Below are 12,051 nucleotides of genomic sequence, written 5' to 3'. Positions count from 1 at the left end.
TTTTTCAAGATTGAAGTCTTTTATTCTAATTCCCTCAGATCCTCTAAGAGTTTTCTTTTCAATTGCAACCCCCGGATAAGCATGCATATTTACATGAGTCAAAAAGTTTGAGCATATACTTACAACAAAGCATATACTATTTTAATTAGATGTGTTGAATGCTGGAAGAACTGAAGAATCGTTCAGCTACTGGAGGCAGTCTGTGCGGGTCCTGACGTTATTTCTACACACGACTCTGTTTCTAACAGAAATAGGATGACCACGACTCTACGTTTGGCTTATTTTGTGGAAAGGTTTGAGAATCAAGTTTCAGATGTGGTGGGGTTACTCACCCTCATATCTAGTGAGTCCCCCATATGAAACTGCTTTACTTTTGTTTTAAAAGTAGCTTTTATTGCAGGCTAGCCTGTCACCATTGAGAAATTAGCGTTCAGGTCTCAATCCAAGCAAAGCCAAGGTCAGTTGTCACTTCCATCCTCAGGGGCCTGGTATCCTGGGAAACCCAGGGTAAGAACAGGGTGACTCCAGGACACACATGTTAGCAGAGACAGTGCAGCGTGACGAGGCGGGCATTCAACACCCTAAGTGTGCTTTAGTTACCAGAATACTTGACACACCCACAAATTAAGTAGCAAAACATTTTAATCCATTAATTCTAAAAATAACAGAGACATTTTATATCCGGTGCCACCTCCTCAAAAGTCTACTGCAGATCAGACAGTCAGACTGCAAAGTACAAAGCCAGACGTTAAAAGGGAAAGATGTAGTTTGGGACAAGACCATCACGGGGAGATTTTTCCTCCCATTTGCTCATAAACCTAAGTTGTCAGCTTAAAAAATCCTCAGAAGGAAAGAGAACGCTTTCTCATGCTCTACAACCTTTGTCTTTATTTTAGATCTCTCTGTAATGTTTGAAGGCAAACAGATAATCAGAAAACCAGCCTCCCAAGTATAAAGATCTGAGCTGGACTCCCGGGACTACAGACTGGTTCAGTTCTATTTCTACCGACACTCTGATGTGAGGTACTATGGTTCTTGTTTTAGTTACAAGAGGTGTTGGGAATAAAGGCCCACTCACATTTAATAATAGCTTATCTAGCACAGAACTCTGCAGCACAACACAACAACAGGAGTGTTTTAAAGCAGGGTGAAGAAGAAAGTAGATATTAATACAACGTAAGGTTCCTTTGTCCTTCCCCTCCTCTTACAATGAGGATTCAGCTCAGGAACGAAACTCTCCAGAATGCCCGTGCTGTCCTCTGGCCCACCACATTCCAAACTTGTGATTTCTGATCCCAAGCCCTCAGAGCCTCAGGCTTTAGTGATGTATCCTTCTCGGATGAGGAAATCATAGATTTTCCGGGTTTTGTTCACATCTATCTTGATGAGTGCTCTTGCCTGCGCCAGTCTCAAGCCTCCTTGCTTGTTACACTCGTTCAATAGAGCAGATTTGTATTCTAAATAGGCTCCTGGGACCAACCTCACCATCTGACAGAGCTGCAAGACACGGCAAATTTAATAAACATTAACATCTGTCATTCTCATAATTTAATCCAGGAGGTATAGCCAAAATAAAATTTAAAAAGTGACATCAACCTCCAACTATTTATAGGAGCTGCTGGGTGGCTGGACCACATTCCATTTAGTCTCTTCCTTGGAGAGAATCCTCCCTCACGACAGACACTTAGGCAGAGAAAGCCAGAGTCTGATGCTGAGAGAGACCGCAGCACGTGTCAGCGGGCTCACCTGCGTCTGTCAAGGAGCACAAGTATGTGTCCTGAGAAGCAGCCTGGGTCCACACAGCTCTCGGCCCAGCACATTCCAACACAGCCAGTCAGGGAAGAGCCACAGGGCACAAGAGGGGCGGGGGTGCAGATACTTGGATTCCCAAGTGTGAATCACATTATTTTTAGTATCACCATAAAGTAGTCCCTGCTTTTGTGATTACATTTCCTACTCTGAAGGAGGAGATATAGAGACCTTGTGTGTGAAGAGGCTACTTCAGCTGCTAAAAATCTAGAAAGCTGGCTCAGTCCTAGTTCACCTGTCATGACACCCCACAGCAATGAGCAGCGTGAGGTCACTGCTTGTGGGTAAGGATAAAACCTGCTTAAAACTCCAGGCCATTCACTACTTGACTCAGAAAGGCCTGTGACCTTCAGGAATACTGAAATAGAACATACACTCCTCTCTATTCCCAAACTAATCTTCACTGTTGCTGCAAGTGGCTGAAATCAAAGACTAACAGCCCCTACTCTATGACTCCCCTTACTGTCTGACCTGAAATAACGATATGGAGTGGCAGATGGGGAGACTGATCTCAGGAACTGTAAAAGGAGCGCGTGAGGAACAGAAGACGGTTCCTCTTTTGGAATGGACTTCAGAGCTAGGCATATTTTTTTGAAAATGCTTCAGGAGGACTCCTTTGAGGCTGGCTTTAAATTTTTGAGACAGCCAAAAGTAATATGAAGACAAGTCTGACGATTTTAGTGGAAAAGAAAAGTAGGTCATGGCAATTTTAATCAAAATTAGTAATATGACTATGTGATGATGAAGTCCCTTCTTTATCGCTTACATACATGGAGACAATCTTTTAAGTGATGGTTATATTGTTGGAATAAGCGTAGAGCTCATCAAAGTGACCACTCTAATAGGAAATAGCCATTTTCATAAACGAGTTATTTTAGATTTATAAACAATTTCATTCACTGAAGCACTTAGTACAGTATCTGGTACACGGTAATGCTCAATAAACGATAGCTGCCATATTTAGATTTATATATCATCATCAACCCTACTCTCTCTCTTCTAGCTCCCCTTCTTTTTGTTACCTCCTTTTCTTTTTCATTCAGCTTCTCTGTGCCAGGGAGGCCAGTGAGGTTCAAGGGTGGTGCACTTCGTCTACCTGCAGACACAGAAAAAGGCATGTATTTCATCGGAGTGACAATTCTTCAGGTGTGAAGTAACACAGTCCACTGCAGCCAGGCCAGTTAGGTATGAGGTCATGATGTCCAGCTCTAAGAAATCTCTACCCATCACCCCAGGCCTCAGTCTAGTTGGCAACGTGGGCACCCCAACGTTCACCTGAAAATACAAGTGGTAATTCACATGCCCTTTGCTCTGCTAAAATACACAATCACACACACCCTAGCAACCCAGTTGCTACTCTTTCCAACCCAGTAAGATTCTAAACTCTAAAGTCCAGATGTCACCCAGTGAAGAAAGGTCATATGCTGCCCGCCCCGACGGCTGATGAATGGAAATAACGACTCCACAGGAGAGACACTTCCCAGCCCTCAGCCTCTGCCAGGAGCACGAAGCAAACACGCTAATTAACCAAGTACCATTTGCCTTCAGATCAAAGGCAGACTGTTAGGCCAGCAAAAGGCCCTTCTTATTTATTATGTGAGGGAATATCTGTTCCTTCCAAAGAAGCCCTGTTTACCTGAAAGATCCACACAGAGGAACAATGAGCCATTATATGGCAAACCAGAAGCTGAGGTGAACTCACATACTGAGAAAGAAACCCAAGTATGAGGTCACTGCCCAGGATGGGAAGTTTCATGTGCAAGATTTTTGCTTTTGTTCTAAATATATATTTGGAATTAGTGTTCAGTTGGGAGATAGGTGGGCTGAGTTAGGCAAAAGAAGATGCAGAATAATGTATTAACAAGTTTTACGGGGGCTGTCCTTTAGGAGGTGGGGAGAAATAGGGAGGGACTGTTATAAGCTGCTCCATGAGAAAACAGGCTTCTCTATAGTATCAGCAAGGGGATAAGAGCTTCTCCATAACCAACAGGCCTAGCCTTCCCCTAAGTGCTCAGAAAGGGAGACTGAAATCATCTGGTACCTCACCAAAGTTACCAGAGGCTAGGCTGTAATTAATGATGCAGGCCTTCTACTCTGCACTGCCTCACGAGCCACGAGAGCATGAAGAAGAGCGAGGGGTCTCCTCAACCTAAATGTGGCGGGGGGAGAAGGCCCAACACCAGCCTAGGAAGCAACAAAGACTGAATGAGTACAGATGGTTCTGAAAATGCAAATACCAAATCATTAATTCTCACTGTACCACATTTTTGTTATTTGTATTTCTGTATTTAGACGCAGGGGGCAGGGTTAGAAGTAAGAAACTTGTAAAATTAAATTTGGATTTAGCTGTCCTGACTACTCTGTTAAAGACTCCCTTTTCTAAGTATTAAGAAATAATCACCTGAAACAAAGGAATCAATTTTTTAAAAAGTATCCCTAAAGTAATCTTCTCTGAGCCCTGTCTAGATCCTGAGTCTGAGAGATTTTAAATGCGATCACAACGTCTATTGTTTCAAACTTCCAGAGAATGGTAAAACTGCAAGTGGGTCATCTTTTTCACTAGTCCAGTCTCTACAGGGTAGTGGTCTGTATATTCTGATCCGGAAAAGTTCCTAAGCTAGCATATGGAGCAGGGGTGAATAACAACCAAAAGAATTGGCAAAAAACCCCCACAATTTTGGATCAGAGCTCTATAAATCACACCACCCCAAATTACCCTTTATTGATTATCAAGCACCAAGGATTACCAGATAACATATGGCTTAAGCTTACTCTGAAAACTAATCTCAAAATAGAGGGCATACCCAAAGAGGTAAAGAAAACAAACAGAAATACCTCAAGTCTCCAACTTATAAAGAAATCCTTGTGTTTCTGCTCAGGATACAAAGCCTTTAAAAGTTATGTCCTGTGAGATAAATCTCAAAATTTGTGGGAGATATAACCACAGCCCACAGTAAACTAACTGCTCATGAACACTGGTAAAATACAGACAACACTTCTCTGGAGCTCTTTCTTCCCTGTCTCTGTACTCAAACCCTGAAGATAATCCCTATCTGGCCATGAAGATTCTGAAAACTTGCTGATGTTTCTAAATTGGGATAACACTTACTTACCTGTTCTGCCTAAGCACCCTGCTTCCACAAGGGGGAAGGGACTACTGGGTGAATCCCTAGAACGAAAACTTCACAATCAAGACTTGCTCCAGCCTGAAAAATAATTACCTGAATTTGAAGCCATCGGAATAGAAGGGCTCAGGCCAGAATCACTAAAACAAAGAAGACAAATTTAACTTGTCACACCAAAGAAGGCAATTTCCAAAAGCTCATGTGGGACTGGGTGTCATTTATCAGGTTGGTTACTTTTATTCAATTATTCATTCATTTATTTATTTATTTAAAAATACTTTTTTTTATTTGAGGGTCACCTGGGTGGCTCAGTCAGTTAAGTGTCTGCCTTTGGCTCAGGTCATGATCCCAGGGTCCTGAGATCGAGTCCTGCTTTGGGCTCTCTGCTCAGTGGGGAGTCTGCTTCTCCCTTTCCCTCTGCCTGCCACTTCCCCTGCTTGCACTCTCTTTCTCTCTCTCTCCCTGACAAATAAATAAAATCTTAAAAAAATTTTTTTTTTTAATTTGAGAAAGTGTGCAAGAAGAGCATGAACAGGGGGAGAGGCAGACGGAGAGGGACAGGCAGACTCCCTGCTGAGAAGGGAGCCTGATGCAGGGTTTGATCCCAGGACCCTGAGATGATGACCTGAGCCGAAGGCAGACCCTTTTTTTTTTTTTTTAAGATTTTATTTATTTATTCGACAGAGATAGAGACAGCCAGCGAGAGAGGGAACACAAGCAGGGGGAGTGGGAGAGGAAGAAGCAGGCTCATAGCGGAGGAGCCTGATGTGGGGCTCGATCCCATAACGCCAGGATCACGCCCTCAGCCGAAGGTAGACGCTTAACCGCTGTGCCACCCAGGCGCCCCCAAAGGCAGACCCTTAACCAACTGAGCCACCCAGGTGCTCCAGGTTGGTTACTTTAAAGGGATGTAGAGATAAATGGTACTGTTTTACAGGATATCCCTCTATACTAACCAGGAAGGGTAATCTGTTCTGTGGGGTGTAAGAAATCGCCTGGATTTGTTAAGAACAGCTCTTAGTCTGGAACATCATGGAAACTAATGATGGGGAAAGGACAGAGACATGATTTGCCAATGGAAATCATTCCAATAGATAATGGGGTGGAAAGAGGACGCATGGTGGAGGAATTTACTAATTTTTAAAAAGAAGATCAAAGTAGCAAAGTAGAATTCTAGGACGCCAGCTATGTTTCCCAGAACTGTCAGTATTGCAGCGTTTCTGAGACAGATTGCTAAGATTAGAATTCTGAGTTTTTCTAGCTACGCAATTATTACTACTCTGCCACGTGGGTAGGGTACCCATGGAAAAGCCAAAGCATCCAAGAAGACGCTCCTCCTCCCCGCACTAAGCACTTACATGTCTGCTTGCCGACGGAGCCACTGCTGGCAAGCACTGCTGTCCTGGATGTACTGGAGAACCTCGGAGAGCATGGTGCGTTTAAGGCGCTCCTCCTCTCGCGTCTTCTTGAGGTGGTCATAGGTTCTGGCACCTGAAGGTGTAGAAAACAGCATGACTGCAATGACAACGTGGCAGAACTCACGGAAAGGCTTTCTAACTGACCAGCACGTCTTTATTGGTTTCTTTTGCAAAACTGCTTCTGGGGCATCTGGGTGGCTCAGTCAGTTAGGTGTGTGACTCTTTGTTTTGGCTCAGGTTATGATCTCAGGGTCGTGAGATCGAGCCCTGTGTAGGGCTCCGTGCTCAGTGAGAAGTCTGCTTGAGATTCTCTCCCTCTCCCTTAGAGCCCCCCCACTCTCTCTTTCTAAAATAAACAAATTTTTAGTAAAACAAAACACAAAAAAACTGCTTCCACAATTATTTTTCTTTTTTTAAAGATTTGAGAGGGTGGGCAAGCAAGAGAGAGAAGGAGCAGGGGAAGCGGCAGGCAAAGAGAGAAGCAGACTCCCCACTGAGCAGGGAGCCCGATGTTGGGCTCAATCCCAGGACTCCCGGATTACGATCTGAGCTGAAGGCAGACACTTAACCGACTGACCCACCCAGGCGCCTGCCTGCATTCCTTCCTTCCTTCCGTCCTCCCTCCCTCCCTCTACTTATGTATTTCTTTCTAAAAAGATGTTATTTATTTATTTGATAGCACAAGCAGGAGGGACAGGGAGAAGCGTCTCCCCAGTGAGCAAGGAGCCCGATGTGGGGCTCGATCCAAGGACCCCGGGGTCATGACCCGAGCCAAAGGAAGACGCCCAGCCGACTGAGCCACCCAGGCACCCCTATTTATTTTTTTTAAAGATTTGAGAGAAAGAGTGAGCGAGCATGAGCAGGAAGAGGGGCAGAGGGAGGAGAGAGAATCTCAAGTGGACTCCACACTGAGCAAGGAACCCCACCCCAGGCTTGATCCCACGACCGTAAGATCATGACCTGAGCGGAAACCAAGAGTCAGACACTTAACTGATTGAACCACTCAGGTGTCGCTATTTTTTTATTTGAGAGAGAGAGAGTGAGAGAGAGAGAGAGATCACAGGCAGGGGGAGAAACGGGGGAGAGAGAAAGAATCTCAAGCAGACTCTGTGCTGAGTGGGAAGCCAGACACAGGGCTCGATCTCACAACCCTGAGATGACTCAAGCCGAAACCAAGAGGTTGGATACTCAACTGAGCCACCTAGGCACTCACAATTATTTTTTTAAGAGCAATGTGATTTCCCCTAGTTTGAAATCCCTTTTTTGGGGTGACTGGGTGGCTCAGTTGCTTAAGCATCTGCCTTTGGCTCAGGTCGTGATCCCAGGGTCCTGGGATCGAGCCCTGCATCGGGCTCCCTGCTCAGCAGGAAGCCTGCTTCTCCCTCTCCCACTCCCGCTGCTTGTGTTCCCTCTCTCACTGTCTCTCTCTCTGTCAAATAAATAAATAAAATCTTAAAAAAAAAAAGGAATTCTTTTTTTGACAAGAAATAATTAATATTTTTATTCTCTTCCTAGCTTTAAGAAATTTGGAGAGAAAAGCCCCCCAAACAGAAAAATACAAAGAAAGTAAGAGTCACTTATGTTTCTACCGCCCCCACCAATAACTAACTTTTAATACGGTCATATTTGGTTCCTGTTCTATTTTTTTCTGTTTTTCAAAGTTACACAAGTGCTATATGCATACACTGTTCTTTAAAAACCAATTAAAATTACAAATAAAGGTAAGTCCTCATTGACCAGCACGATTCCTTTCCCCTCTTTCCCAGATGCAACTGATATCAGGTAATCAAAACCTGGTATCCGCATCTTGTTAAACAAAGGCTGCTTGGTGTTTTCTACACCTTAACAAAGGTGTACAGATTCCAAAGTAACCACACCAGTGAGTTTTAAATCATGTTCCATAAAGCCCCGGGATCCCATGAAAATATCTCGGGGCTTACTGTGAAAAGCAAAGACACCACCAAGCACTGGTGGTCCTGGGTTCTATACACGGCCTGCACCATCCGGCTTCAAAGTGGTTCCACCTCCCTCTTATTTACAGACAAGGGCTCTACGTAAAATTTCATTTTGAAATGTTTTCCATCGTTAAAAATAAAGACTCATTACACGAGGTTGAACTTACACCCCACAAGGCTACTTCTCGTGGTCAGTAGGTGATAGCGTTCAAGCAACAGGAAGGAGGGAATGCTAAAGATCTTTCCAAAGGAACAAGAGAAACTGTCATTTATTGAGCATTTACTGTGGGCCAGGTACGATGCGGTTTTCATGCATTATCTCTAATTTGCTTCTTCTTACTAACTCTAAGAGACTTGGAAAATTGAAACCCAAACAGAATTACCAATCTGATAAAAAGGAGAGCCAGAATCCAAACCCAACCTGCCCAGGTCTAGACCTCAAGCTCTGAACCACCGTAACACACTGCCTTCCCTTACGTCCTGGCTCTATTACAAGTATCTCCTGAACCATTTCAAACCTTAGTTTCTTCATGACACGGAAATAACAATGCCGATCTCCTAAGTTTGTTATGAGAATCAAACGATACCATCCAGGTGAAATGCTTAGCACAGGGCCTGGTGTATGGAGAACTGCTGCTATTTAGATGTTAGCTGCTATTAACATAATTATGATTACTACCTCCAGTAACTGGGATGCAAGCATGGGGAGCCATTTAAGGCTTGGTTAATACAAATGACCAGACCACGCATCACAAAAGTTTAAAAGGTCGAGGCTAAAAATTAGAATACAAAATCCTTTTTTTTTTTTGGAGGCCACAGCAGATTCCCGAATCTAAAGCAGCACTTCTCTCTTGTGTTGTCACTTTTATTTTACCTGAGATAATCCATATAATAGCATTTGTAAGGATTAAACAGATGAGATTTTACGGGGAAGATCAAAAACTCGCTCCAAAAAAGGAAAGTTTGTTTAAAAAAAATCCACAAGGCCTCAAACAGAGACTTCCTCTATGTGTTTAGAAGACACCTGCCCCCTGATACAATGTGTAGCTTAAGCATACTTACTACAAAAATTGGTAATGCCTGCTGTCCTGTATTCCTGGAGCCTCTTGATTTCCCTTCGGAGTTCAAATTCCACTGTTTATCCCAAAAAGAATGAAGGAGAAAAGTTGGAAAAACAAAATCATCATCAATAAGCACTTCTGCTGTTGAGTATTTTCAGTAATTCTGTCTTCCATTTGAGGGATCCTGTATGTTGGGGCCATCTCATTAGAAATTTTACCCAAAAGCTGAGAAAAACCTACGCTAGCCATCTTTTGGCTGCCATCGCCACCTGGAAAAAGCAGCTGGCACTGTCTCCCTGAGAACATACAGTGAACCGGCTGAGATCATTTAGCTATAGAAATAACAAATATAATTTTTTTAAACAACTAAGTTTCCCCGCTCTATTTATCCCCTATTAACAGGTCTATCCACATAACCAAATTCTTCTATAAAACCTGTCCCTGCTATTACTTGATGAGGCCCTTTTGCAAGCAAAGGACAAAAGCTCTATGCTCAAGTCTCAGTTTCTTTACAGCTTTTCTCCTATAGGAACAAAAGAGCATTGTTTTCCATAAAGCAAAGATTTCTGCCTCCTCTGAGCACACAGCTCAGGTTGCAACTATTTGGGTTATTACGTGATAGAACATTCAAATCTGAGTGCTTTGAAAGAGAGGATGAAGGAAGAGCCTGGACAATCTATGGGGTGTAGTTCTCTGGAATGACACAGAAACCAGGGACGGCACAAACTGGGACAGGAAGTAAAAGATCAGTCACCCAGTACAAACCACACAAAGAATGCCAACCAAACAGACGAGGACAACCAACCTGGCTCAGATAAATGCCTACAACGCCATGCAAGAAATATTTGCATGATGAGAACAGGGTAAGAGCCTTGGTAAAGCATTTTCCCAGAACTAAATTTGACGGTCAAATACACAAATCTAGTGATGAAAGGGGTAGCCTAAGCCACCCAATCCAGATTTTTTTAAAGTGTAGGCCTTCCTGCCTTAACAACTTCAATTTTTTTATTGTGAAAAATCAAATGGTAACTGGGTAGAGGTCTCTCAGAAAGACAGGCAAAAGCATGGTGGAAGTACTGGGGAGCCTGGCTGGCTCGATCCATAGGGCATGGGATTCTTGATCTCAGGGTCATGAGTTCGAGCCCCACACTGGGTGTAGAGATTACTTAAGGAAATAAAAAAAATTTTTTTTAATTAAAAAAAAAGAGAGAGAATGATGGAGGTGCCTGGGTGGCTCAGATAGTTGAGCACCTGCTTTGGCTTAGGTCATCATCTCCAGGTCCTGAGACTGAGCCCCACGTCAGGCTCCCAGCTCAGCGGGGAGTCTGCTTCTCCCTTTCCCTCTGCCTCTCCCCCTGCTTGTGCTCTGTCCCTCTCTGTCTCTCTCAAATGAATACATAAAATCTTAAAAAATAAATAAAATAAAAGAGAGAGAGAATGATGGAAGTACTACCTCCATGAGCCATCCAACTTTGTCCCCATTTTGAGCACTAGTTTTAATACTAAAATATTTATGAACAAAATGATCTGATGTCTGGGATTTGCTTCAAAATAATCCAGTTGAGGGTAAGAGAGAAGAGGGGGTGGTAAAAATGAAACTAGACTGGCCATGTGTTAATTGCTGTAGCTGGGTGATGGATACATGGGGGTTCATTACACTATTTCTCTTTGTATATATTTGAAAACTCCCATAATAAAAAGTGGGGGGAGAAACTACTAAACTACTGCTTAGCCGGGAAAAAAGAAAGCTACTAGCCTTTTTAGCCTCTTCTGTCCCACCCCCAAAGTCCCAAATTTAGTTCATGGTAATAAAGGGGAAGAAAAGATAAAAACATCCATTTATTTATTTATAGAACTTCACCTAAAACATACCATTATCTCTCCTATTTATATCAACACACACACACACAGACACACACACGAATACTTGCGCAAGGCTTAAAAACCACCTACGTGCATGGCTTTCAATGAACTTGTCGTGCTCCACTGGCCCCACTATCCTTGCAAATCGCCTCATTGTTTCATAAAGGTCCTGGACTTCCTTGGGATACCGCCGTTCCATTACTACAGAGAAAATAAAACACAACCATGCCATACAGAATATAAAAATCTCTACGTTCTCTGCATTTCTTTTACAAGAAGTGAAATGGACACTATTCCTAACCTCACATGACTAATTTACCCATGACAGGAAGCAAACAGGAAAGCCAAGAATGCAAAACACTAATCATAAAGATAAGAGCATCCCAGTGACTATCACATCAGGACGTTGCTATCCCTGGAGAATTGCAGATCGCCTGCATCACTGCGCACCCTGGTGACCTCCACACCTCAGTCTCTTCATCTGTACAGGCACAGGGACTACTGGCAGTAACGGGAAAGACGATTAAAGGCAGATCATGTCTTCTTAGGAAAATTGCTGGGGAAAATTTCTGGTATTAACTTCCGCAGGAAAACAAGGAAAGTGCAGACACAATAATCCATCCAGAAGAGGTAGACTAGGGGCGCCTGGGTGGCACAGCGGTTAAGCGTCTGCCTTTGGCTCAGGGCGTGATCCCGGCGTTCCGGGATCGAGTCCCACATCGAGTCCCACATCGAGTCCCACATCGGGCTCCTCCGCTGGGAGCCTGCTTCTTCCTCTCCCCCTCCCCCCTCCCCCACTCCTCTCTCGCTGGCTGTCTCT

General features: G+C 43.6%; 1 protein-coding gene across 6 annotated transcripts in view; it reads right to left on the bottom strand.

The window, feature by feature from the left end:
- The window catches only part of TADA2A (transcriptional adaptor 2A), a 68,420-nt gene continuing 56,369 nt past the window's right edge, over positions 1-12,051 (bottom strand). For all 6 annotated transcript variants that reach the window (XM_026517546.4, XM_057317775.1, XM_048223460.2 and 3 more), the window contains 6 exons: positions 11,322-11,432; positions 9,370-9,441; positions 6,293-6,425; positions 5,031-5,074; positions 2,832-2,905; positions 1-1,497 (listed from right to left, as the gene is read on the bottom strand). In XM_026517546.4, coding sequence (XP_026373331.1) covers positions 1,312-1,497; positions 2,832-2,905; positions 5,031-5,074; positions 6,293-6,425; positions 9,370-9,441; positions 11,322-11,432 — 620 coding nt within the window. In that variant the 3' untranslated portion in view covers positions 1-1,311. The remainder of the gene's footprint in view (positions 1,498-2,831; positions 2,906-5,030; positions 5,075-6,292; positions 6,426-9,369; positions 9,442-11,321; positions 11,433-12,051) is intronic.

This window comes from Ursus arctos, unplaced genomic scaffold, assembly GCF_023065955.2.
Source record: "Ursus arctos isolate Adak ecotype North America unplaced genomic scaffold, UrsArc2.0 scaffold_24, whole genome shotgun sequence".
Classification (NCBI taxonomy): Eukaryota; Metazoa; Chordata; class Mammalia; order Carnivora; family Ursidae; genus Ursus; species Ursus arctos.
Note: the sequence above shows the minus strand (reverse complement) of the source record. Positions and strands in the feature narration are given on the sequence as shown.